At 50.7% G+C, this 27446-nt stretch overlaps 1 protein-coding gene across 5 annotated transcripts in view; it reads left to right on the top strand.

The window, feature by feature from the left end:
* CAMKK2 (calcium/calmodulin dependent protein kinase kinase 2) overlaps positions 1-25874 on the top strand; it is a 46655-nt gene extending 20781 nt beyond the window's left edge. For 2 of the 5 annotated variants that reach the window (XM_032876331.1, XM_032876330.1), the window contains exons 3-17: positions 57-104; positions 792-845; positions 1495-1546; positions 1902-2035; positions 5250-5286; positions 8944-8965; positions 9105-9193; positions 10340-10539; positions 11173-11226; positions 13462-13535; positions 13632-13719; positions 14872-15000; positions 19733-19833; positions 20368-20410; positions 23632-25874. In XM_032876331.1, coding sequence (XP_032732222.1) covers positions 57-104; positions 792-845; positions 1495-1546; positions 1902-2035; positions 5250-5286; positions 8944-8965; positions 9105-9193; positions 10340-10539; positions 11173-11226; positions 13462-13535; positions 13632-13719; positions 14872-15000; positions 19733-19833; positions 20368-20410; positions 23632-23796 — 1290 coding nt within the window. In that variant the 3' untranslated portion in view covers positions 23797-25874. The remainder of the gene's footprint in view (positions 1-56; positions 105-791; positions 846-1494; positions 1547-1901; positions 2036-5249; positions 5287-8943; positions 8966-9104; positions 9194-10339; positions 10540-11172; positions 11227-13461; positions 13536-13631; positions 13720-14871; positions 15001-19732; positions 19834-20367; positions 20411-23631) is intronic. The other 3 variants (XM_032876332.1, XM_032876333.1, XM_032876334.1) reach the window with 3 other exon arrangements.
* Positions 25875-27446: the final 1572 nt, after the last annotated feature.

Raw genomic sequence — 27446 nt, 5'->3', positions numbered from 1 at the left:
AGGAGAGCTGCAGACTTAAAATTCATAATTCTGTGTGTTTCTACTTAACTTTCCAGGATTGTGTACAGCTGAATCAGTACACGCTGAAGGATGAAATTGGAAAGGTAAATATCCCAGGAGCCAGGCTAGTTTTCTACATCTACCAAAAATGTCTGAGATAGAGTGGAGGGAATGCACTAGAGCTAGGAGTGGGAAGAAGTCCTTCGAGGCGAGATTGTGGGAGGGTTTTGTCATCAACGGTCCATCTGGCTTATTTTCTTTCTACATCATAATAATAATGTGTTTCCACAAAAGCTCAGACAACTTCGAGGGAATTCCATATCACCAACATTAGTGGGTTTTTTTTTTTTCCCTCTCTTAGGTACTGTCACATCTATTTTTGCTTTTATTTCATCCAAATAGGCAGTATCTTTGCAGAGGTCAGAAAGTCAAATGCCAATAGAAAGCAAGTGAGTAATATAAATGAGCAAATCATGCTAGGGCTAAGGCAGTAGGGAGTGGTGAGGACTGTGGCAAACTGTTAACATGTAGAAATGATTATAGGCCCATATGGCTAGATCTTCTCATGTTTTTTCAAAAGAAGCTGAGAATTTAGATTTTTATATCTGCATCTTTCTGTTTTTAAATGTTGGCAACAAATTCAAACTTTCTAAAAGCTGCTGATGCAACAAAATGTAATTGGAGAGCAGATTTGGCCATTTGGTTGCTGGTTTGCAGCCCCTGTCTTAGGGTCCTCATTTTGCAGATTGTAACTTCTGGATAGTATGTCATGGGCATCTCCCTTTATTCAGGGCTCCTATGGCGTGGTCAAGTTGGCCTACAATGAAAATGACAATACTTATTACGTGAGTATCCACAGCCCCCTCCCTGCCCTCATCATTGGCCAAAGTAAAAGCCTCCTTTCCAGAACTTGATTTCCTGGAAGATTTTCTTTGCTCTTGTCTCATTTTATTCTTAGGTCATTTCATTTTGGGCGTTAGGAAGGAAGTGATGTTCCCATTATAGAGATGTGGAAATGGGGAGGCAAAGTGATGGGCTCAGAAAGAAAGCGGACACATTCAGCAAATGTCTCATACCTTTACTCTGGACTTCCATTTCTACATCCTCCGTAGCACCAAGAACCAGGTGGTAGTGAGAAAAATTGCCCTTGTAGCTGAGGCTTTGGGGTCAGTCTACTGTGGGTTCAAATTCTGGCTCTCCCATCTGCCACCTGTGTGTCCTTCCTATGTGTCCTTGGGCAAGGACTCACAGTTGTATTGAGTCCCAGCCAGGAGAGTAGACATGGAACCTCAGAAGCACCCTCAGGGCGGGGGAGATCCTGGCAGTCCAGCCTCCAGGCCACTTGCAGCTGGTCAAGCCACTCTGATGACGAAGTGCTCAATACATTGTCCCGAGGCCACCTGGATGCCAAGAGCTTTGGCAGCCTAGGAGTAGAGGGAACTCTCCCTCTCCCTTCCTCCATTTTAACCGAGATGCGGGGTCTTTCTCTCATAGGCGATGAAGGTGCTGTCCAAAAAGAAGCTGATCCGACAGGCGGGCTTTCCACGTGAGTTTGGTGGGCCGCACCTTTGCTCTTTGGTGCAGAGTTGGGGCATGACAGAGAAGATCTCGTTGAATGGTGTCCCCTGTAGAGTACCCGGGTAGAGGCCTCAAAGACTCCTGTCACTATGACCTGGGGTATGGCATGGGAAGGAGGGGACAGAAAGCTGAGCAAGGGGGCTGGGTCTCCAGCCTCACTGAGTTTCAACAGCAGAGGAGACAGGTGAGAGGAGCAGGCTACTTATGGCCCCTGGTGGCGTCAGCCACTCCAGCCCTGCCAAGACCCCCTCCCTTGCGTTTCCCCCCATTTGCAGAGGAAAAGCTCTTTGCCTTGACCCTGGGATGGTCCGTGTCTCCTCCAGGTCGCCCCCCACCCCGAGGCACCCGGCCAGCCCCCGGAGGCTGCATCCAGCCTAGGGGCCCCATTGAGCAGGTGTACCAGGAAATCGCCATCCTCAAGAAGCTAGACCACCCCAATGTGGTGAAGCTGGTGGAGGTGAGCTGGGGGGACAGGGAGGAGGGAGGCGAGAATGGTGGTTGTCTAGGCCCAGCTCTGTTACTACCCAAACGCTGCACTGCTGGTTTCTAGGGAGAGCCAGGCCAGGTTAAGCAGCTGTTGGAGGACTGAGTAGTAGTATTGCTCCAGGTTCTTTCACCACTGTTCTTTCATGTTATCCTCACCCTTCCCTAAGACTATTACTCCCAGTTTACAAATGAGGACATTGAAGGGCAGAGGACTACTAAGACTTGTCCTTTATCCATTTTTGTCTTTGGAGCTGGTTCTGTTTCTCCATGTTATATGTGCTTTTAGCACAAAGGCAACCATATGCATGTAAACAAATGGGTATGGCTGTGTTCTAATAAAACTTTATTTACAAAAAATAAGCAGAGGGCCAGATTTGGCTTGTGTGCTGTATTTTCCATCCCCTCTTCTAGATCAGCAGTTCTCACAGTTTTTGGTCTCCGGATTCCTTTATATGCTTCAGAATTATTGAAGACCCCAAAAAAGTTTTGCTTATGTGGGTTATATTTATTATTATTTGCCATATTAAGATTTAAAACTGAGAAACTTAAAAATTATTTATTCATGTAAAAACAACAGAAGTCCCATTATATATTTTTATGAAAAATAAGCATATTTCCTGAAAAAATTTACATTTTGTTTATTTATTTTTATTTATTTATTTTTTTAAAAGATTTTTACTTATTTATTTGACGGACAGAGATCACTAGTAGGCAGAGAGGCAGGCAGAGAGAGAAGGGGAAGCAGGCTCCCCGCTGAGCAGAGAGCCCCATGCGGGGCTCCATCCCAGGACTCTGGGATCATGACCTGAGCTGAAGGCAGAGGCTTTAACCCATTGAGCCACCCAGGTGCCTCTACATTATATATTTTTTAAATATTTATTTGTTTATTTGAGAGAGAGAGAGGGAGAGAGCTAGCATGGTGGGGAAGAGCAGAGGGTGAGGGAGAGATAGTCCCAAGTAGACTCTGCACTGAGCGCGGAGCCCGACTCAGGGCTTGATCTCAGGATCCTGAGATCAGGACCTGAGCTGAAACCAGGAGTTGGATGCTTAATGGACTGCGCCACCCAAGCAGTTTACATTTTTGTAAATTTTTGTTGTTGTTAACATCTGGCTTAATAGAAGATGGCTGGATCCTTGTATCTGCTCTTGCTTTTAGCCTATGGTGACTTTGCGTGCCATGTGGTTTCTTGTTTCTCTACTAGTAAAGGATGAGAGTAGAAAGGGCAACTATTACCTTAGTTTTATTTATTTTATTATTATTATTATTATTATTTTAAAGATTTTATTTATTATTTATTTGGACAGAGAGACACAGTGAACAGTGAGAAAGGTAACACAAGCAGGAGGAGTGGGAGAGGGAGCCCAGGCTTCCTGCTGAGCAAGGAGCCCAATGCAGGCCTCAGTCCCAGGACCCTGGGATCATGACCTGAGCCGAAGGCAGAGGCTTTAACCTCCTGAGCCACCCAGGCGCCCCCAAAGGCAGACGTTTAATGGCTGAGCCACCAGGCGCCCCTATTTTTTTTAATAAGATTTTGTTTTATTTGAAAGAGAGAGAAGAGAGAGCACGAGCAGGGAGGAGAGGGAGAAGCAGGCTCCCCACTGAGCAGGAAACCTGATGCAGTGCTCGATCTCAGGACCCTGAGATCATGACCTGAACCAAAGGCAGATGCTTAACCAATTGAGCCACCCAGGTGCTACTTATCTTAGTTTTAGTGTGAAAATTGTTTTGACCTCATAAACTCCCTAAAAGCATCTTGGGGATCCCTAGAAGTTCCCAGATCACATTTGGAGCACCTCTGGCCTAGATGACAAGATTTGTAAATGGCGTGTGATCAAGTATGTAATTGGATGGGTGTTGGAGGTCGTGCCGGAGCATGGAGTGCAAGCAGCCCGCCAGCCCAAGCAGCTGAGGAAGGCTTCTCATGGGAACGGATGTTTGAGACGACCCCGGTTGTTCCCTGGATGGAGATAATAGGGAAAGGACAGGGAAGAACATCACAGAGGATGGAACAGCATGTGCAAAGGGCCGGTGTCATCTGAGGGTACACACCTGCCCTTTGATGGGTGTGAGGGTTAGCAGAGGGCTGCCCTGGGCCTCTGCCTAGGGTGCATCTCATTCTTAGAGCTCTCGTCCTATGGATCTTGGTTGACTGGAGAAGGTGAAGATGATGTGGGAAGAGGCAGGAGAGAAGGAGAAGGATGGTGGCTGCTGGCTGCCTCCACCTGTGACACTGAGTTTCACAGTCTCAGGTCGCTGATGCTGGATTCAGCCATCTTGGAGGAAACTCAAGGACACTTTTTGTTAGCAAGTGGCTCTGGCTCCTGGTGGGATCTCCCTCGCCCCCCCCTGTGGCTTCTGGCCTGTACACCCAACAAGACTGGTTGCCAGCCTGCCTCTTGGACAGACCTCAGACATTCCTCAGATGGACATGGACATTCAGGCATTTCCTGAGCAATGACTATGAGCCTTGTCTTGTACAGGGCACCACAGAGGCAACTCAGGCGGATATAGCCATTTGCAGAGAGGGACAAGATAGACATAAGTGACAAGCTGAAAGCAGGATGGCTGTGAGGAGAACGAGGACATGCCATGGTGGTTCCAGGCAGGGCGACGTCCTTTCTTAAGGGGGCAGGAGTTTGGGGGGCACTTCATGGAGGTGTTGGAAGAGCCCAGACAGGACTTGAATTCTTACCCTGAGGATCATTCTGCTGTCTCCTGGGAGACAGGTGGGATTCTTACTGAAGCTGAGACATTTCCCAGCGGAGGGATTTAAAAAAAAAAGTTACTTTTTATTTGGTTTGTTTTGTTTTTGAGTAATTTCTCCTCTCCGTGTGGGGCTCAAACTCATGACCCTGAGATCAAGAGTTGCTTGCTTGATGGACTGAGCCAGCCGGGCACCCCCATTTCCCAGGGGAGGAATTTGCCCCTCCCTTTTATAACCTCTTTTCTAGATGTCTTGGACCTTTGAGGATTGGGTTAGAAGGTGCCTATTTTCCAGATGGCCTTTTGGATCGTGCACACTGGGTTTTTTCCTGTGCCCTTCATCTTGACCAGTGGAAAGAACCGCCCTCCCGTTGGCAAATGCAGTCATGTGGATGCTGCTTCCTCCCTGCTCTTATCATTTCTCTCTCTTCCTCTCCCCTGCTCCTCATCTCCGGCCTGTTCCGTGTGGCTGTGCCAACAGGTCCTGGATGACCCCAATGAGGACCATCTGTACATGGGTAAGAGAGCCCTTGCCGTCCGGTGCCCTGGCTCAGGCAGCTGAACCTGCCAAAGCCCAGGTGTCCTCCTGAGCATTCCCTGTCCCTGGCATCTCCCGCCAGAGCTGGGCCCCACAGTGAGCCCCACATGAGGCTGCAGCTCTGGTTTGAAGCAGGAGGTGGAAGGGAGTGCTCGCGGGGACTTTTCTCTGGAGGTCCTATTCATTCACTTTCAAATACTTACAGAGCTCATGCTAATGCTGGGTATGTTCTAGGCACTAAGGATGCAGTGGTGGTTGAGAATGATGAGGCTCCTGCTCTTGTGAAGCTGATAATTCTAGTCAGGGAATAAACCAGTTAACTTCAGATAGATCCTCTGAAGAAGGTTAAATAGGAACCTGAGAGAGAGGGATTGAGGGCCACTTCACATATGAGGTGATGATTTGGCACCTGAATGTCAAAGACACCGTCCTGTTACATGTGGGGAAGAGCATTCCTGGCAAAGGTGCAGGTGCAAAGGCCCTGAGGCTGGTGAGAGCTTAGTGTTTGAGGAAAACGTGGCCTTGACAGTGGAAACCAGGGAGAGGGGATGGGGATGAGGATGAAGAGCCTGAGGCCATGGTGGGACACGTGCAGCCTTGGAGGGCACTGCACAAAGAAATGAAAGGACGCAGGTGTTCCCTCAGAGACTTGATTTTTTTAAAATTGGTGAGGACATGGGACAGCCCTCTGTCAGCTCAGAGCGTAGATACTGATGAAGGAAGGAAGGGCAGGACTTCCAAACAGGACATTAGGATTTTGAATTAGGATTCAAAACTAGATAGCAGATTGGGCCCAGGAATCCATGATAGGTCACGTGTCCTTGCAATATGACATGGGTGGGTGTTCAAATGAGCCTATACATTTCGAGTGGGTACAGATGACAGTGGGAGGGGTATCAAGGAGGTGAGGAGAGTAGGCACAAGCCCAGCCTGGAATCCAGAAGTCTCCTTGATGTGCGCGGGGATGATGCTTTGTTGCACAAGGAGTGATTATCTGGGGTCTGGTTTGAATGGGTCTGGTTTGAAAACAGTTCAGAGCTCATTTTCTCCTCAGGTAGTTGCTATGGTTCCGTTCCAAGGACGTGTTGTAGCTTAGAACATGTTATTTTTCATTCCCCGCTCCTCTTCCCTGCCTTGGGTTTTTATTCTTTTTTTTTTTTTTCCCCCTAAAGATTTTATTTATTTATTTGACAGACAGAGAACACAAGTAGGCAGAGAGGCAGGCAGAGAGAGAGGAAGGGAAGCAGGCTCCCCGCCGAGCAGAGAGCCCGATGTGGGGCTCGATCCCAGGACCCTGGAATCATGACCTGAGCCGAAGGCAGAGGCTTTAACCCACTGAGCCACCCAGGCGCCCCTCAGGTTTTTATTCTGACAGATGTTAAGCCTCTACAGAAAAGCTGGAAGGATAGTACAATGAGTACCTGTATACCTACCACCCAGATTCCACAGTTAATAACGTTTGTCGGATTTGCTTTATTTGTCTAGCCACCCACCCATCCATTTCTGTATTATTTTTGCTGGACTATCCAAAATGTAAAGTAGCAGACAGACGTCTTGATACTTTAGGCCATGAGTACTTCATTGTGCATCTCACATAGGGACGTTCTCCTGTGCGATCACAATACCATTATTTGAATAATGGTGTTAACTTCTGAGAAAGTTAATACCAGTTCCCTAAGAGATCTAATGTGCACTCCACGTTCAAATTTTAGAAACTTTTTTTTTTCCAGTTAGTTTGTAAATTTTAGAACTTATAAAATCTTCCTGTGGAAACAATTTAGAAGCTACACAGCAAATAACATCTCATATGTTAAATTTATCTATTTTTTTTTTAAAGATTTTATTTATTTTTTGAGAGCGAGCGAACATGAGCAGGGGGAGTGGCAGAGGAAGAGGGAGAAACAGACGCCCTGCTGAGCATGGAGCCCGATGTGGCCTCGAACCTGGGACCCCGGGATCATGACCTGAGCCGAAGGCAGTTGCTTAACTGACTGAGCCACCCAGGCGCTCCTAGATAGGTTAACTTTAAAAAATTATGTGAGAGGGCGCCTGAAAACAGACCTGTTTCAATAGGCTAGCTTCCTCCATGCCAACCAAGTGACCGTGCTCGGGAGGAAGTACAGAAATTCATGAAGCACCTCTGGAAAGTTAAGTCTTTCATGACCAAGGTGGGATAGGCCAGAGCTGAAAGGACCAGCGCTCCTGTCCGTGGAAACCTTCCCTTCAGTGCCGTTGCCTTTTGCTTCTAACCACAGCCTGAAGCCATGGCAGACCTGCCCTAACTTGGGTTTGCCCAATACTGCTTGATGAACCTGAAGACGGGGAGGGGCCTGCCAGAGTTAAATAACTTTTTCTGGTCTTCTTTTTATCTGAGGAGCCAGCTCTAGTCCCTTAGCTACCTTAGCCCTTGGAGAGCTTTGAAACAGTCTTTTTGGTTTCTTCGGTAAGAAACTCGATATGAAACAAAACAAAACAAAACAAAAACTCCAGTGTGGGTAGATGATTCTAGAACAACAGACAGCTCTGAAGTTATTCTCCACTTGATTTTGAAATTCACTGTATGCATTTCTCACTTCCTAAAAGATAGCTTCATCTTCCCAGTTATGTTTGTCCAAGCAGGACAAACTGAGCAGAGCAGAGCTGAGCAGAGAGCCCGATGCGGGGCTTGATCCCAGGACCCTGGAATCATGACCTGAGCCGAAAGCAGAGGCCTAACCCACTGAGCCACCCAGGCGCCCCTCACCTCAGTTTTTTAAAATGGAAAGAACAAAACCAAACCAACAAGAACAACAAAAGCCTTTGCAGTTCCCTGGACACAGCTTATCTAATACTTGGTGGTTTGGAGCAGGGGTTCCCCGCACATACAGTGCTGGGAAGGAGCTGGCAGGGTGGGAGGCATTTGCATGTCGTGCATGAATGTGTCAAGAAAAGGCCCTGTTTAGGAATCGTGGGATGAGTTGGCCTTTGAGGTGCTGAAGAAAATCTCCACCCCCTCCCCACCCCCCTTCAAGTCTTGTTTTGGATTGGGAGTCACAGGAAACAGTCTGAGGCCCAGCTGACCGCAGAGCATTGAGGAGTTGGAAGAATCTATAAGCGTTCTCCGTCTGTGGCCTGACACAGCCTGGCAATGTGGAGGATATGGGAGGGATTGTTGAAACATGTTCTTGTTTCTTGAATCAAAACTTTGCTGGGATCCTGAAGACCTCTAGGGCTCCTTCTTTGTGCCTAAGTAAACAGATGTTGGGTTGTGTCCCCATAGACCTGTTGTATGGCATCAGGTGGCCAGAACCTGGGTGTGACTACGAGAACCTAGTTTAGTATCAGTTGTATCCCTGGAATCTCCAAGGTATGAGTGAAGAGAAGAAAGGATCCCATGAGCCATCCCGCCTGTCTCCTGTCTTCCTGCTTTGTTTTCCCTGGCCAGGGGGTCCTTGGCTGTTTTGAGGACTAAAAATACAGCCAGACCGGGGAGGACCTTGCAGGACCTTGACCAGCTTTGGCTCAGTGAATTGTTCCTTTCTCTAGCCCCAGTACTAGTTTCTGTGCTGCTTGGTGTTCTATGGGCCATTGGGGAGGAGGAGGAAGATGGATTTCCAATTTCCCAATGTAACAGTTGACCCCCTTTTCTTCCCTGCAGTGTTTGAACTGGTCAACCAAGGGTGAGTATCCTGTTTCCCTGGCAGGTATGATGCCTGAAACTTCAGAAGCTGGAGAGCTTCTCACGGGAGGCGGTGCTTGGTTCTGCTGGTGAGAGAAGGTGAAGGCCAGTATGTCTGCTTTTGCTTTTCGACCTTCCAGGCCTGTGATGGAAGTGCCCACCCTCAAACCACTCTCCGAAGACCAGGCACGTTTCTACTTCCAGGACCTGATCAAAGGCATAGAGTACCGTAAGCAGGGGCCTGTGGGAGGATTCTCACCCGGGGGTGGTTAGCATCCCAGCTAGCGGATGGCAAGTGGGAAAGTGGAATTTCCCTCCTGGAGTGCAAGCAGCAGGTGGGTGGGAAACAGAATTGCTTGAAATGCAGTCTTGGACAGCTGCAGAAAGCTATGCTCCCGATGAACAGAAACACTTCTTTCTGCCACAAAAATTAAGAGTCATATTGATAATGACTGTTTGCCCCAGGACTTTCTTTGTGTACCAGGTGCTGTTAGGTGCTGTATTTGCATTGTCTCTTACACCCAGCAACCCTGGGATGGGGATCCTGTTAATCTGTTACCTTAGTTTTCTCATCTGTAAAATGGGAATAAAGTGTTTCTCACCAGGGTGGAAATCAGCCAGTATATATCAGTAGTTCTGACTGACAGGTGTCCTTTCTGATTCTGGTTGTAAAACATTTTGTTCTTCCCCTTGCCCATCGTTGGGAGATTTAAATGGGGAAAATGGGAACCACTTAACACAGGGCTAGGCCCCAGGTGGGGCACTCAACAAATGGAGCTGGTGCCCCTATTACTGGTATCATTGTCGTCACTACCACCAGCAAAGAAATGCAGTTGGGCCTTCCAGACCATAGGAAGAGAGACCATGTCCTCTCCCATAGGTTGACATCCAGGCAGGAAGGAGTTAATGAAGTCCCAGTCTTACTTTGTGGTCCACACTTCCATTGGACCTGCTCCAGTCATTGTTGGTGTGGTGAACAGGTTGAGTGTTGGCATTAGTAAACAAAAATATGTTTGTCATAAGTCGTGAGGCTTCTAGCTGGAAGCCAGCCAGGCTCAACAAAAACGCTCCAGGGACCGTGGTCGTCCCCCATGACTTAGAGTAGAGCAGGTGGTTACTAACTATTATTGTCAGTTGATGTTTCACTCCTTATTTTTGAAGATGGGGTAACTTCCTTAAACAAACTCCCCCCCCCCCGCCCCCCAATCTCTCAAAGCTGAGGGTATGTAGGTTTGGGAGGATAAGGCTTGGGGCTTGGGGGCCGTGAAGGAGCACCGGATCAGTGTCTGTGTTTCTGGGCTCCGGGGGCTGCGCAGAGCTGCTCACATGGTTCTCCTGCCCCCTCTCTCCCATCTGGTGTCCACCCCACGCCCAGTACATTACCAGAAGATCATCCACCGGGACATCAAACCTTCCAACCTGCTCGTGGGAGAAGATGGCCACATCAAGATTGCCGACTTTGGTGTGAGCAACGAGTTCAAGGGCAGCGATGCGCTCCTTTCTAACACCGTGGGCACACCTGCCTTCATGGCGCCGGAGTCACTCTCGGAGACCCGGAAGATCTTCTCTGGGAAGGTAGGTGTGGACCTGTCTGAGATGATGAGTTCTGCTTGTGATCAGGTCCTTTCCTTTTAAGTGGCAAAAATCCCCCCAAACTGGCTTAAACAACGAATCCACTGGATCTTGTAGATGAAGAGCGGCTTCCGGTTTGGCTAGATACCGGGATTCACACAAGAATCCATCTCTCCATCTTTGAGCTGTTTTCTTGAATTGGTTTCCTGTCCAGGTGGGTTGGTACCCCCAGTTCCAGGCTCCTCCCTATCAGCTTACCTACCTCAGTAGAAAGAGCATTCTTTCTGAGGAGCCTTCGGAAAAATCTCGGGATTGGCTGTGATTGGCTCAGCCCGGGTCATGTGCCTATCCTTGAGACAACCATTGTGGCTGGCGGCGGGGAGGGGTGCTGTCATTGGTCAGGCCTGGGTCATGTGCCTACCCTTAAGCCAATCACTAAGGCTGGTGGGAATGAAGCTCTTATTGGCCAGGCTTGGGTCATGTGCTCACCCAGAGGCCAGGAGCAGGATCCAGAATCAGAACTGGGTGGTTTCTCAGAGGAAAGCTGAAGGATTTGATTTAGTATTTGGCTGTGCAGGAGCCGTAGACAACCCTCGCTGGCTCTTGGCCCCTTACACGAAGCTCTTTCTCTTGCAGGCTTTGGATGTTTGGGCCATGGGCGTGACGCTGTACTGCTTTGTGTTTGGCCAGGTAACAGGGTGGAGTGTCCTGTCTGCTGAGTGTCGCTGGGCAGCCCCGGTGGGTTAATAGTTACCGTTACGGGGAGACAGTCCTTAGTCATTGAGTTTACCACAGTTAGACCTGAATGTGAAAAAAGATGCTTGTCCAAATGTGCATCCCTGTATAGAATAGTCCTGTCTGTGGGAAATGATCTGTTAACACGAAGGATTGACAGAAGCTCCAGAGGTTGTAAATAGTTGACAGGTTTGGCGCAAGGATGACAGATGTGCTACCTCTCTTCCCACTCCGACTCCCCAGACAGACATCATAAGTCAATAGCCGCTGGCACCCTTTCTTCCTGAGCCCAGGGCTGCTTTGATGTTCCTCTCAGAGTGTGTTCCCAGAAGCAGCTGTTGGGGGGACAGAACTGGAATGGGCGTGAAAATCCATTTGGCGTTATTGACTGAGGGGATGCGGTCTCATCTCTTTGTCGTTGTTCTTTTGTTGTCGTCTCTTATTATTATGTTTAGGAACTTTGGTTTTTGATTCTGAAGTTCAGGTTAAATTATGTGGACAGTAAAAGCACAGATTTTTCATTTTCATGAACTTGTGCTTTTATGGAGGAAAGCTTAAGAAACCGGTCTCATGGTTTATGATGTCCTCCCCACCAATATTTGATGAAATTTTCAATCCTATAGCAAAGTTGAAATGACTGCAGGAAACACCCACACAGCCACCAGCTGTTTCTGCCATAAGCATTTCACTGTATTGGCTTTATCACAAGTCTGTCCATCTTCAACCTGTCTTTATTTTTTTTACACATTCCAGAGTAAGTTGCTAACATCTCTACACTTGCTTCCAGACGCTGCTTCGGAATGTAGTCATTAGCTAGAGCTCAGTATTTGTTCTTTTTTTTTTTTTTTTTTTCCTTTTTGGGGTAAAATTGGCATATAATGAAACATACAGATCTGAAGTGTACTGGTTAATGAGTTCTGTCAGATGGGTACACCTGTGTAATCCAAACTCTTAATTCAAGTTGCTGTTCTTTTTTTTTTTTTTTTAAGATTTTATTTATTTGACAGAGATCACAAGTAGGCAGAGAGGCAGGCATAGAGAGAGGAAGGGAAGCAGGCTCCCTGCTGGGTGGAGAGCCCATGACTCTGAGATCGTGACCTGAGCCAAAGGCAGAGGCTTTAACCCACTGAGCCACCCACGCGCCCGCCAAGTTACGGGAAAGGACCAGGTTGCATTCTGTGACTTTTTCCCACATTCTGAGCACGCCACGTAAAAGTTCCTTTTCTGGCACTGTACCTGAGTTCCTCCCAGGTCTGTTCCAGAAGCACTGATTTGTCACCTGGGAAGTGGCATGTGAATGGGCTTCAGAGTCAAAATCCCAGCTTTATGCTTCCCAGGACATGTGACCTCTCTGAGCTTCTGTTTTTTTTCTTTTCTGTAAAATGAGAAGAATATTTATGATTTCTTAAGTCTCTGAGAGGATCAGCAGATATAATTCAAGCATTCATTAACTCAACAAGTATTTACCAAACCCCTACTTTGCACCAGGGGTATTCCTGGGCACTGGAGAAACGGCAGGAAGCAAGACCAGCAGCAGTCTCCCTGCCCTCTTAGAGCTGATGTTCCTCTGCAGGAGCTAAACAGTAAATGAATACAAATGTAACATAACATCCAGATAGGTGCTCTGAGGAGAAATCACATGGCAGCAGGTGGGGGGTGGTCTGCTTTAGAAAGGGGCTCAGGAAGGCCTCCCTGAGAAGGTGAGCTTTGATCAGATACCTGAGTGATGGGAGAAAACGAGCCATGCAGTTGTTGGTGGGAAGAACATTACAGGCAGAGGGAACAACCAGTGAAGATTGGTCCTGAGAAACCTCAGTCCAGGCCTGGCCCAGGTTAAGGCCCAACGAATCACTGCTGTCGCCCCTACATCTTAGGTATTGTTTTTAGTATTATTACTGTTCACCCAGCAGGTGGGGCTACCTCTGGGTAGAGGAGTCTTTGCTTTTGTATAAGTAGGTAAAGTAAAGCACAGCTGCTGAGGAAAGCCACAGGGTGGTTGGGAGGGGCTCTAGCCCTTCTAGAAGGACATCCCTGGTTCTTCTAGCCTTGTGGCATGGGAACTGCTCCCTCACTAGAATGGGCTCCTGGGCATTTATTCCTCTGCTATAACCCACATGGAGTGATGCTGGCCTGGGCAAGACTGATGTGGCAGCCATCAGTGGCCACTCTGTCCCTGACCTTTCTCTGTAGTGCCCGTTCATGGACGAGAGGATCATGTGTTTACACAGTAAGATCAAGAGTCAGGCCCTGGAGTTTCCAGATCAGTGAGTATTGCCTTTCTGTCCCAACTCACCTTTCTCTCCAAGACCTTGGTGGTCCTTTGTGTGTGTCCCACCCTTAATGTTTCTTCCACACCCCAGGCCTGATATAGCTGAGGACTTGAAGGACCTAATCACCCGCATGTTGGACAAGAACCCAGAATCAAGGATCGTGGTGCCAGAAATCAAGGTACCTGAGGGCCACCACTCTCCATGGGGTGTGCACTAGGGGCCAGGCCTGTGTCCTCTGCTTGGAATTGTTTGGCTCAACCCTGCCTCGGCCAGGCCTCACGCCTCTCTGTCCACAGCGCTGCGCCCTTATTGGCACTGTTAATCCTCCCATGCCCTGGGCCTCTGGGCTGCTAAGGGCTGGTGGTGATGGGAGTTGGCGAGGAGGATTTGGACTTGTGTTAACTGTGATTGTGGAAATGGGATCTGCTGCCAGTGGGGCAGCCGGTGCTCGCTCCAGTTGGCTTGGGCTGATGGCATTCACCCTCCCTGGACCAGACCAGACTGGGGTCTCTGTGTGCTCCACACCCTGGCTGCCAAGGTCCTAGATCCTTTCCTTGGCCCTGCCCATCCCTTTGAGAAATCTCAGTGGGGATGGGAGGAAATTAGTGATCAGGTTGACACCGTGTCCCTGGCCTGCTGAATTCCATCCTTTTGCAGAAAGCAGTGTTAGGAGAGAGCCCTGTGCATCCCCTACACCCTGACCAATGCCACATGCACACATCTGACTCTTTAAGAAATCCAAAGGTTTGCTTCAGGAGCTCCTAGGCATCTAGCTAACTAGGATTTGAGGAGGAGGAGGCCAGATGGCTACAGATAAGGACTTGGACCCCAGGGGTGGTGGCGGGGTGGGGAAGATCCCCGCCCGGGTCCTCTCCTGACTCTGTCCTTCTAACTGGTCTCACTGTGCCTCCCTAAGCCTCTCTTTCCCCTTCTGTGAAATGGGGATGGTCTGCTTGCTCTCAGCAGAGCCTTTCAGGGGCATCAGGGAAAGTTGCTGAGGGGTGATGGGTGCTCCTTGGGCAACCATGCAAGTCAAATTCTGGTCACTTCTCCCAAGACCTGGGCTAGATGGAGAGTGCGGTCTGGCGCACATCCCGGCCTGGTGGCTCCCTCCCATTCTCTGTTTCTGTCTTTTCCACGTTTCCTTGCATCTCGCTCACCCCCACCCTCTGCCTGGCTTGCCAGCTCTCTTGCATGCCTGACCTCAGGCTGCCACCTCTGCCCTCGCGCATTCCCTCCCTGGCTCCGCTCACTGGCAGGGCCTTGGTGTCACCCTCTGGCCTCTGGGAGCCAGTTGCCTGCCCCTCACCCCTCCTGTCATTCGTTGAAGCTGCACCCCTGGGTCACGAGGCATGGGGCGGAGCCGTTGCCATCGGAGGACGAGAACTGCACGCTGGTCGAGGTGACCGAAGAGGAGGTCGAGAATTCGGTCAAACACATTCCCAGCCTGGCAACCGTGGTAAGGCGGGACGAACCACTGACCGAGAGCAGGGACAGCGTGAGGCGGGCCGGCAAGGACGGGCCGGGGCACAGGCGGGTAGCTAAGAAGCAGACGCTGGGCCTGAGAGTCGGGGGATGGCTGGGTCTGTCGCTGACTCACAGCCTCCAGGCTCTGGGCCTTAGTCACACATCAGGCCAGGAGGCCCCTGCATCTTACAGTTTTAGTTCTGTCTACAGGCAGATTCCTTGTGACTATAGGAAGGGGTGACTCCTTTCCAAAGATCCTACTGCTCTTTCTGGAATTCCTGCTTTCAGAGTATGGCAGGGCGAGGAGAAGGACCAGGGCAGGTGCCAGGGGTGGGAGCTGGAGCCAAGGTCTCTTAAGATGGAATTCCCACCTGGCTGGATCTTCGGTCTCCAGAGTGGATGGCTTAGACTGCCTCACATCTGCCATGTGGGCAGCTCCCAGGGCTAGGGGCAGGGCTCCCAATTCATGTGCTTTTTTATGGCCTTGTGTTTGGGTCCTGACCTAGGAAAAAGGACCAGAACATGGAGTCCTCAAGCTTAACCTTGGAGACTCTGGGAATCAGTCACTTGCCAGTCCCCTACCCAGGAGGGCATCTGGCTCCAGGAAGGAGACTAGGACTCTGAAGGTCCTGGGGTCCAGGCGGCAGAGTCCAGTTGGCCGCCCCACTAAGGCCACCGTGAAAGCCCTGGGGTGTGTTTGGCTACCGCTGGCTCCAGCAGGCAGGCAGGGTTCTAGGCTCTGGGAGGAACTGGTGAGGCTTTCCACAAAGACACAGTGTCTGGCCTCAGGTGACTGCCCCTTTAGGAGCCCAAGTGCTGGCTCCTTCTCTCCCAGCTTTGCACTTCTCCCTCCTGCTTCCCCACACACTTTTCTCTCTCCTTCTTCCAAAACCTGAGCCCCCGTGGTGGGGCATCCATTCACATCTCCCTCTTCCCGCCCCACCTGGGGCCTCTGCATGACCTTCACGTTAAAACTCACCCACACTCACTCAGTCTTTCTCATCCATGTCTTGCACCCACAGTGGGGGAGGCAGCTGGTGTCAGACCCAGGTGCCTACCACAGGTTATTCTGTTCTAGGCTCAGGGTGTTAGGAGGTCTCTGATCCTAGAGGTCTGGGAACAGGGGTTCCGGGGATGAGCAAAACCAACATGGTGTGCTTGCCATCTTGGAGAGGCGGATGCTGGGCAAACAACCAACAAAACACAGGGGCTGCAAGGTGTATCCCTAAGCGGGGCCACGGAGCCCTAAGGGGGGGATGTGGCCAAGGGGATGGGTTGCAGAAGTCCTCCTGGAAGGAGTGAATATATACTGAGTGGATGGCAGAGTGTTACTGGCTGAGGTGGTATTGGGTAAAGGGTATTTCTGGCAGAGAGGAGAGCAAACGTGGTGATTCTCTGCTGGGAGGAAGCTTGGCCTACAAGAAGCTTCAAGAAAACCAGGGCCACTGAGACAGGGCAAGGAAGGTGGGGGGGGATGGTGCCGTGAATCTGGGCAGGAGGTGGGGCCAGACCACCCAAGACCTGAGGCCACAGCAGAGATTTAAATCTTGGTCCCAAGAGGGGTGGGGAGCACCTGCAGGGTTTAAATTGGGGGAGTATCCCCATCACAGTTGGCCTTGGAAAGACCCCACGTGGAAAATGGAATGTGCGCACCAGGGAGGAAATGGGGGCTGCTGCAGCCATCTGAGGGTGGGGCCAAAGGTGGGGAGGTCCAGGTCCACATGCCCAGTGTGTGCCAGGCACAAGGTCACAGAGATGCTCGAGGTACAGCCCAAGCCCTTGTGGGGCTCCTGGCCTTGTAAGAAAGATGGAGGGGGAAAAAAATCACCCTCCTTTGCTGTCACACGGCGACCGGCCTGTGCAGAGGAAGAGCCTCTTCTGCTGGGTCCTGAGGACTGGGCAAGTTGACAAAACCACAGGGAGGGGCAGGACAGGTGGTCTTGTCGGGGACAGGGAGTGGGGTGGGGAGCGACATCAGCAGAGGCATAGAGGAGGAAAGGGCTGGTATGCTACTGGAACCACAGAACACCAGTGTTGGCCAGGGAGGGACGGGGAGTGCCTTGCCCCAGGGGGTCTAAGTCAGTGGTTTTCTTTTTTTCTTTTTTAATGACATAGAACTTGTGTGTCGTAAAACAAACCGTTTTAAAGTGAGCAATACAATGGCATTTATTACGTTTACAATATTGGGCAACCATCACCTCTGTGCTTCTGTCATCCCCCCACCCCAAGAAACCCTGTACCCATTAACAGTCACTCTTCTTCCTTCGCCCCAGCCCCTGGCAACCCCCGGTTAGTTTTCTGTCTCTGGATTTGCCACTCCTGGGCATTTTATGTCTGTGGAATCACACAGTATGTGATCTCCTGTGTCTGATTTCTTTTACTCAGCGCGGTGTTTCTGAGGTTCATCTGTGTTGTAGCGTGCTGTTCCTTTTCTTGGCTGAATAACACACCATTGTATGGCTAGGCCACATTTCGTTTATCCATTTTTGAGATGATGGGTGTTTCCACCTTTTGGAACATCACTGTTTTTGTTTTGTTTCGTTTTGTTTTTTTAAAGATTTTATGTATTTATTAGAGAGAGAGAGTGTGTACACAAGCAGTGGGACGGGGCAGAGGGAGAAGCAGACTCCCTGGTGGGCTTGATCTCAGGACCCCAAGATCATGACCTGAGCTGAAGGTACACTTAACCGACTGAGCCACCAAGGCACCGCTGTCCATGTTTTTCTAAATACTTAGATTTCTGGGGCGCCTGGGTGGCTCAGTGGGTTAAAGCCTCTGCCTTCAGCTCAGGTCATGATCTCAGGGTCCTGGGATCGAGCCCCGCATCAGGCTCTCTGCTCAGCAGGGAGCCTGCTTCCTCCTCTCTCTCTGCCTGCCTCTCTGCCTACTTGTGATCTCTCTCTGTCAAATAAATAAATAAAATCTTAAAAAATAAATAAATAAATAAAAACCACTTAGATTTCTTCTTAGTAGCAGACACATGAAACAATTCAGAAGCTCTGTCAACATGGAAAATAGCTTGAAGAGGCACCATGTTCTGCTGGAGGGGGTGGGGGCCGGCTCCTTTCAGGCTGAGGTCTTTTCCTTAAAAATTCCTTCAGAGGGTGCAGTAGCCAAAAGCATCACCAAAAATAACTCATTCGCTCCTTTGTTCCAGAATTGTCCTTGGCCCTCTGGCCAGCAGCAGGATAAGTTCCAGAGTCCTGTGGGTGAAAGATTTTGTCCAAGAGTGAGGGAATCAGGTCTGGGCTTTGGAGAGGATGGGTCAGATCAGTAGGGGTGAGGCAAAAGGCTAGGAGGCAGAGGAGGGAAGCTGAGCAGGGACCATGGGATGGGATGAGGGAATGTACCTTTTCCCAAGGGATCAGGCAGGTGTCTGCCAACCAGGCTGGGGACCCCATCTGTGTTAGAGTGGGTGAGGGGGCCCACGAGCAAGTTCCCGCTACTGGCAGTGGACCAGCCTGCCCCCAGTGCCTTTCATACTTGGATGGACCTTTGGGAACTCTCAGCCCCTTCTTCACACCACAGCAGGCTGTGGGCTGGCTGGCTGCAGTGTCCTGGGGTATTTCCTCAGCTCCTTACACCCGGTCAGGTGTCTCCCATCCTCTACTCAAATGCAGCCCCCTGAGAAGTAGGCAGCCTTGTGTGGTGTGACCACTGTAGCAGTCTGGCTGTTCCTCAGAATGTTAAACGTGGTCATCACATGATCTAGGAATTCCACTCGGGTACAGACCCAAGAGAAATGAAAACTGTGGGAAACAGGTCCACACACAAAAATATGTGCACGAATGTTCAGAGCAGCATTATCCACAAGAGCCAAAAAGTGGAAACGACCCACATGTCCCCCAGTGGAGGTGTATCCGGACAAAGGGACATCAGTTGGCCCTGAAGAGGAAGGAGGCACTGACACCTGCTGCAGCCGTAGGAGCCTTGAGAACATGGTGCTCAGTGCGGGAAGCCAGACACAAAAGGCCGTACACCGTGTGCTTCCATTTATATGAAATGCGCAGAAAAGACGAATCCACAGAAATAACACAGATCGGTGGTTGCCAGGGCCTGGGGGGAGGGGAAATGGGGTGTGCATATACTGGGTGTCTTTTTGGGGTGATGGAAAGTTCTGAAGTTAGATGGTGGTGATGTGAATATACTAGAAATCACTGAAGTGTACACTTTAAAATAGTGAGTGTTCTATTGTGGGACACTTATTTCAGCTTAAAGAGAAGTGCGGTCCCCGAATTTGGCCTGGAAAAGAACAGTTGGTTTCTTGTTGGAGTGGTCAGAGAGTTTTCACCGAAAATAAAGGCCCAGATTTGAAGATGAGACGGGTTGGTGGGCCACGAAGCAGGTGTAGTGATGGCTTGTGTGTGACAAGTGCCAAGTTACTGGAGGGACAGTGCTGGCCTCTTCTGGAGCACAGAGCCACACACACCTACCCCCGCCCCGCCTGGGGCTTCAGTTGACTGAGACAAGATTAAGACAGCAGAATGTCAGAATGAATGGTTTTGGACATGGACTAGTCAGATGTGGTGTTGGCTTTGTTGTGTCCTCAGTGGGAGGGATGCTGCCTGGGATCTCTCAAAGGCCTCTCGCCAGCCACAAGCCGTGGGAGCGGCAGGGAGGCTGGTAGAGAAAGGAAGAGGGAGATCACTCTTGTAGAGTGGCGCAGGGGAAGTGGTTGCCTGGAGTCTCCCCCGGGTGGCCCAGCTTCCTCTTCTGTCCTTCAGATCCTGGTGAAGACCATGATACGGAAACGCTCCTTCGGGAACCCGTTTGAGGGCAGCCGGCGGGAGGAGCGCTCATTGTCGGCACCTGGAAACCTGCTCACGTGAGTGGCCACCTGCCTTCCTCCGGGATGGGGAGCTAAGGGCTGAACACAGGGCAGCCCTGCCCAGCACACTCTGCCCGGGGCCCATCCTTGGAGCTGAAGCGTCTGGAACAACTTAGACCAGGTCTCCCACGCTGACACGGGGAAATCAGAGCAGCTGCCTTTGGTTTCACCACCACCACCCCGCCCCACCTGGGCTCAGCCCACCTTTTGTGGATGCCTAACCCATGCTGCAGCCTTTCTCCGGGAGACTTGCAGTTTAACTGAGGGACTTCTTGAGAGTCAGAATTTTTGTGGCCCAGAAGCATGCATGCTCCATGGTGGGATTATCAGCCCGGCGATGGATGAGAAAGGCCTTTCTTGCCCATGTGACCCTGTGTGTCACAGCAGGGGCACCCTGCTCAAAGTCCCCCTGGCAACAGCTCTGGGAAGCTGGTGTTGGGGGTTTGAGTGTCTCTAGGGTGGGGGAAAGGCATCTCATAGATCCCAAGTGTCCCTTCTCACTTCCTTTTCCCTCCCCTCTGGCCATTCCAGCAAAAAACCAACCAGGGAGTGTGAGCCCCTGTCTGAGCCCAAGGTAATGCCTGCCTGCCTGCGCTGTAGCCTCTGCCGGAGCCTGGGGGCGGGGGCAGCTGCAGAGCACGGGGCCTCCCCACAGCACGGGGCCTCCCCACCCAGGCGGAGGGTCCTTCCAGCTTGGGCTGCTGTGCCCAGGCTCCCCTTGGGCCTCTGGACCTAGGACAAAAACAAGGGTCATCCAGGGGCTTGGACCCGATGGCGGGTCATGCATGTGGGCTGGGGCTGCAGGTGCATGGCGCTCCACCCGGAATGCCTGTGAATTCACCCAGGTCTCATGACGAAGTCTGGTACCCACATAAGCTCTGGGCACGTCAGTGGCATAGAAGCTATGTCACAGGGTCCCGTGGCTGCTCCTGCCCAGGGGCCATGTGGTCAGAGCGTAGATCAGGCATGCAGTGTTCTGGGGCTCTCCAGTATCCACCCCTTTCTTCTCTGATGGGTGAAGACCTAGAAGATAACTTCCCTTCCCGCTTGCTGCAAATTAGTATAAGAGTCCTGTGTCCCCGGGGTGCATCTGAATCTTTTCCCTTTGGCCATTTGTCTTCTCAACACGAAGCCGTGTCAGCATTACCAGCATCTCCCAGGACAGATGGGAGTTTTTGTCCCTGTGGACTAATGATAAACATTTAGCACCCCTGCTGCCTCTCTTCCCCCTAGTGCCTGTGGCAAGATAGAAATTCTAGGATTCCTTCTGTTGAGCTTAACTCACTACCTCGTCCTCAACTCAGAACTCCAGGCAGTCATTTCTGTGTATTTTTTATTAGTTTTTTTGACATTGAAAATTTTATAATTGGGAAACCATTTCTTTTTTTTTTTTTTTAATATTTTATTTATTTATTTGACAGAGAGAGAGATCACAAGTAGGCAGAGAGGTGGGCAGAGAGAGAGGAGGAAGCAGGCTCCCCGCTGAGCAGAGAGCCAGATGCGGGGCTCGATCCCAGGACCCTGAGATCATGACCCGAGCCGAAGGCAGAGGCTTTAACCCACTGAGCCACCCAGGCGCCCCGGGGAAACCATTTCTGTGTTCTAAGAGCAGTTTTATTGACATGTAACTTACCTATGACATGTAACTTACATAATATGTAAGCTTCACCCATTGGAAGGGCACGATTCAGTGTTTTTTTTTTTTTTTTTTAAAGATTTTATTTATTTATTTGACAGACAGAGATCACAAGTAGGCAGAGAGGCAGGCAGAGAGAGAGGAAGGGAAGCAGGCTCCCTGATGAGCAAAGAGCCCGATGCGGGGCTTCGATCCCAGAACCCTGAGATCATGACCCGAGCCGAAGGCAGCGGCTTAACCCACTGAGCCACCCAGGCGCCCCGATTCAGTGGTTTTTAATATATTCACAGACTTGTACAATTAAGACCACAGTCAGTTTTAGAACATTTTTATTAGCCCCAGAAGAAATCCTGTCTCCCAGCCGTCACCATCAGCTCCCCATTCCCAGCGGCCACTAAGCTGCTCTCCGTGTCTGTACAGTTGCCCTGTTCTAGACGCTTCATGTCAGTGGAACTGTACAGCGCGTGAGCTTTCGTGTCTGGCGTCTTGCACTCGGCCTGGTGCTTCAGGGTTCATCCGTGGTGTAGCAGGCATCAGCGCCTCCTTCCTGTTTCTGGCCAGATGATACTTCGTTGTGCGAGCAGACCACCTTGTACTCCTCCGTTCGTTAGGTGATGGACGTTGTCTCCACTTTGGCTGTCACAAATGCCTGCCGCTGCAAGGGTTCGCATACAAGCACGCAGCCCTTCTGTGTGGTGGGAGTTGATGCATGAGATGAAGATTACTGGCCAGCCACAGCGCAGGATCAGGGGCCTGTGGGGGACAGTTTAGGATCAGGAAAAGTGGCAGTTAGCCATCATTCCTGCCAGGTGGTTCCCCACTTATCTGCTGCCTGCTACTCTTTGAGCCTCCTGGGTGATGGAGCCTAATGGGCTGGACTTTTTCTTCTCAATCTCAAGTTGTAGGGTTTGCCTCCTGCCTGTGTGCTAGTTGGTCATCTGTTTCTTATCTTCAATGAGCTCAAAATCGCAAGGTGCCAGAGACTGGGCCATAAGGGCTTGACGACTCCTTTATTCCCTCATCTGGAGTCCCAGCAAGACCTGCGGATTACTTCTCTTGCCCTCAGGCTGCTGGTCGGGTGCTTGGCTTGTCTGAGTGACCCAGCACTCTGGAATTCCTAGGGCTTACTCAGTTGTTGGATGCCTTGGGTCCGAGGCCTGCCGGCTGGTCGCCTACAGCTACACCCGCTGGTCCAAGCAGGCTCTTCTAGAGCAGAAATTGAGGACAGGATTGGACATCTAGTTACAGCTCTCCTCCCTGGGAGATTGGACCCCCTCTTTTTCGGCAGAAACCTAAAAGCCAGTGAGCCTGCGCTTGAAACAGAGAGGGGTTTCTTCCTAGGAGTGTACAGACGTCACCCTTTCTCTTCCGTTGTGCCAGGACAGAGTTTCCCTTCTGGCCAGGGACACACAGCAGACAGTAGTGTGGCTTCCCTTAGAAGTGGACCCTGTTGTTGGCAGTCCAAGTGATTTGGGCTTCTCAAGGATTTTCCTTTCCAGCTCCTTAGTTCAGCCTGTGTCCTCCCAGGCACGTCTAGCTGGGGGCATTTCAGGATATGCCCTCTCAGGGACACGGGGACACCTTTCCTCCCACCTCTTTGGTCTCTTCTGCTCTGATCCCTCACATCACCAAGAGGAGGGCCCTTCTCTCCATCCAAGGTGTCCCATGAGCCTGTGTGCAGGTGGCAGTCCTCTCCTCTTAACCACGGTTTTCCAAAAGGCCGGCTCTGTGCCAGGCCAAACCCAGGTGCCCCCCAGGAAGTTCACCTACAGGTGACTGAAGAGCCTTCAACCTTAGCCTGAAGAAGGAAGCTTGGGGTGGGGACTGGTGGGGAGACACAACAAGATACCTAAAAACCTCCAGGAACAGGCCCCCTTGCTGGCTGCTCCCTACACACGTGGGATGATTTGGGGTGTTACACAGATAGGTTCGCATCTATTTTTGTAGTTCCTTTCTACTTTTAGCAAGTGATGCTGCTTTTCCATTTGCAGAGGGGGATACGAAGTCTCCTCTGAAACCCTCATATAGGCAAGAAAAGGGGAGAGACTCTAAAAGGAAAAGCCAAGTCAGTGACGTTGCAGGTGGTGTGGGAAGGTGGGAGACGCAGGTTCAGGCTGGGGCAGCCTTGCCTTAATGTGGGTTTTCTGTTCGGTGAGCAGGAAGCAAGGCAGCGAAGACAGCCTCCGGGGCCCCGACCCGCCCCCCGTGGGGGAGGAGGAAGTGCTCTTGTGAAAGGCGGTCCCCACGCCGAGAGTTGGGGGGCCCCGGCCCCCGGCCCCTGCGCTCGCATGCATCCTCTGCGGCCCGACCAGGCGATGGAGTAGCTGCCCGGACGCGCGACCTCGCATGCAGGCTGCACCCTGCGTTTCCATAGCAGCATGTCCTACGGAAACCCAGCACGTGTGTCGAGCCTTGACCGTCATCTCTGGTGTTTTTGTTTTGTTTTGTTTTTCTTCCTTTGTTGTTTTAAAGGGGACAAAAAAAAAAAGACTTGACTCCATGACCTCGACCTTGGCCGCTGGCTGGCTGAACGGGTAGGTGTGAGGAGTTGCGGACCCAAAGCCACGTGGATTTTGGGACAGTTGCTTTTTAAAAGTTTTTATGCCAAAAATCCTTCATTGTGAACTCAGAACCATGTCAGATAATACCAAGTGAATGTGTGTGGGGTGTGAAAATCATGAAAAAACTGGCAGGGAACTCTGGCGGTGTGGGCTGAGACCACAGAGTTAGTTGCTGTGTTCGAGAGGGAGAGGAAGAGGGGGTGTGGCTCCTCCTGCAAACCCCGAAAGCCCCAGACTCCAAGCCCGTGGCCCCTTCCAGGACTGGGGGGCTCACGGGGTCAGGGCCCGGCTGGCCCTAGGAGCTGCTAGGAGCTTCGATGCACCTTATTTGTAAGAAGGACTTTAGACTTTTTTATGGGTAGAGTTGTAGTCTGGAAAAGGAAAAGGGCTTGAAGCTTAGTTGCTTCGCAAAGGGGATTTCCCACCCCTTGAAGGGCGTTCCATGGTAGCTGGGGGACAGGGGGGGCGGTTTCACCTAAAGGGCTGATAGCCACTCACAGCGGGTTTCTGAAATATTAACTGAGCTCTGGTCAGTCTCTTGTTAAAGGACAAAACCTTCAGGGTGAAATCCTACACTTCCATGTACATTACATGGCTTATGAGTAAACAAAATATTTTCGATTCTCTAACTAGACTGAACTCTAGAGCAGTTCAGAGATCATTCAGAGCTTCCAGGATTCTTTCCACGGCTTCAGGCTTGTGATCAGAGTTAGAGCCAATGAAATCTGTGCCTGTATATTAACATGCAGCTTGGCCTGTTCGTAACCTGTGTATCCTAGAGACCGCTGAAGTTTTGTTTTCTCAATTACTAGCTGATTGTTGCTGTCAATGAAACGCTTAGTTTCTGGAGGGCCAGTGAGGAAATACTCTGCTTCAACGGAAACACAAATGACCATCCTTACTGGCAAAGCTCTGTGAGGATCCACACAAGAACTCTGGGGCACCCTGTAGAGAAGGTTGTGGAAACGCAGAGCGGTCCTCAGGGTCCAGGAGAACCAGGGCTTGGCACAGGGAGTTCTGTTTTGTAAGCCAAAAGCCCGGACAGAAAAGGCTCACCTTTTTGGTTTCTGACTCATGCTGGGAATTCTCACTGCAGTTTAAGTGTGACTTCATCCAGAGCCACACATGGCTGAGTGGGAAGTTCAGGGGGGGAGGGAAACAGGAAGGCCTTTGGCCTGGGAGATTCCCAGTGTTTTGTTGGTCTCTGGCTTGGGGGAAATGGTGTCGGTAACTGGGCTCAGAGGACATGCTTTCCTGTAGTTTCTGTCTGATCATTGCTAGTAGGACGACTTCTTGCAGAGAGACAGAGGAGCGAGGCCTCGTGCCCCCGCTGCCCAGCGCACTCGCGGAACCTGGGTGTTCTTGGCTTCCACAGACTTTCGTAAGCTCTTGACTGTCATTTAGCCAGACTTTTCTTGCTGCCGTACAGACAGTACAGGATTAAGGAATGCTGGCTTCCAAGAGCAGAGACGACCGTCGGAGGAAGGGTTGTCTGTCCTGCTTGCTTGCTTTTTGTAACCTGGTCCTTCCTCTTGCGTTCCTGCATGTGTTTGTGTTTGCGGACGCCGCCCCTTCTGGGAGCAGGTGGGGTCCAGTTAGTTTGCAGTCAGCACCTTGCAGTAGTTCAAGTCAACCTGTCCTTAGTCCCAGCCTGTCTGTGTGGACTCTGGCCTGGCCGAGCGGCTCGCCCGGGGCAGGCGGGCAGCAAGCTCTCTGCAGAACTCCTGTTTACACAGCTGCATCAGGCAAGACCATTTCTTCCACCACAGAACTCGCCACGTAAGATTCCGCATGCGGAATGCCAGCTCTTTAGGTGGGTGGGCTCATCACTTTTTTTTTTTCCTCCTCTCCAAAGAAACACCAAAGAAAGCTGTGCAAAGAAAGTGCTTCTCCCAAAAAGTATAAGCAGAGGGCTGTACCACACAGCGGTAGGGTTACCATTCTCTTGGAGCACAAACTTTGGTTTTTTGGAAGCTGGCTCTGTCAGGAAAGGGGAGAAGCCATCATGGGCAGCTTCTCCAGGTTAGCAAGAAGGATTCCCTATCATTTTCTTCCATTGTTGGCTCATCTGTGGGACCAATACGGTGTAAGCAACTTGGGGCCTGCACAAGGTCTTGCCCCATCTTCCTCTGCCCTGTTCCACTACGCCCCCGCCCCCCGTCTCTTCCACAGGCTTACCGGGGGCTTCCGGGGCTTCCAGAAAGAAAGCCGTAGCTAGCCCCTTGTTGGCTCTGAGGGCTGGAGAGGCTGTCTCCCCAGGGGTCTGTCCTTTCCTGTGAGTTAGGGCTCCCATCCTCAAAGCCCTTCTGGACAGAGGAGGCAAATACCTGAGCATTTAGATGCATGGGCTCAAACTATTGTTCTCACTCATCTCCTAAAGGGGAGCTTTGCATTGCTGGGGGAGGAACCATGACCTCCACTTGCTTCCAAGGTGCTAGAGAAGGTTTCAAGGTCGTCGGTTCCCTTCCTCTTTGCAGCTTTATGGGCTGAGTTTCGTGGGACTGCTGACTTTTCTATTCTGTGTCCGATTTAATGCCCGATGCTTCTGTTTTATTCCTGATCCTTTCTACTATGCATTTTCCTTTTATCAGGTGTACAAAGTTAAATACTGTGTATTTATCACTTAAAAGTACATGAATTTAAGAGAAAAATAAGCCTTTGGTGTTTTTCCACAGATGTTTAAGCTTCTCTGTAAACTTGAAATAAACAGACAGCAAAATGGTGCAAAGCCTGGGCCTTTTGGAGGTATTTTTGTTGGTCATTGTTTACAGATGTCTGTAGGACATCGTCCTTATGTGTGTTTTTCTCCCTTAGGCTGACTGTGAGACTGTGAGATCAATGGCCCAAGTCAGGGCTAATGATGTCAGCATTACGTTATTCATGTCAGTGTTGCTATGTCCTAGTATCCCGCTACTGAAAGTGTGGTCCCTGGACCGGGATTGTCAGCATCTTCTGGGAGTGGGTTGGAAATGCAAATTCCCGGGCCCCATTTCAACAGGATCCCCAGGTGACTCATGACCACAGAAGTCTGAAAAGCACTGCTATGGCAGGCAGGTAATTGCTAGGTTCTCCCGTTGGGAGACCAACTAGGTGAGCCGCTCTGGGAGCGGTAGTAATTCCACACAACACATCCTGTGAGCAGGTGTGCTGTAGGACACATTGCTCTACAAGGTAGGTATTTATCCCATTTTATGGATCATCCTCCGTAAACTGAGGCTCAGTCGTCCAAGGGCTCCAACTTTCAGCAAACGCGGTATTCTACAGAGCTCGGACAACTACCGGTTTTCATGGCGTTTGGAGACTTGTAGAACGGATGCTTCCTCCAGGCTAGAGGCTGGGGGGTTCCCTGCACTCCAGATGTGAATCTAGCCTATGGCTTTGCTCTCCTGGCCTTGAACCTTGGTTTTCTGTTA

The sequence above is a fragment of the Lontra canadensis genome, unplaced genomic scaffold, assembly GCF_010015895.1.
Source record: "Lontra canadensis isolate GAN:19392208 unplaced genomic scaffold, GSC_riverotter_1.0 scaffold58, whole genome shotgun sequence".
NCBI classification, from domain to species: domain Eukaryota; kingdom Metazoa; phylum Chordata; class Mammalia; order Carnivora; family Mustelidae; genus Lontra; species Lontra canadensis.
This window is presented reverse-complemented; position numbering and strand designations above follow the sequence as displayed.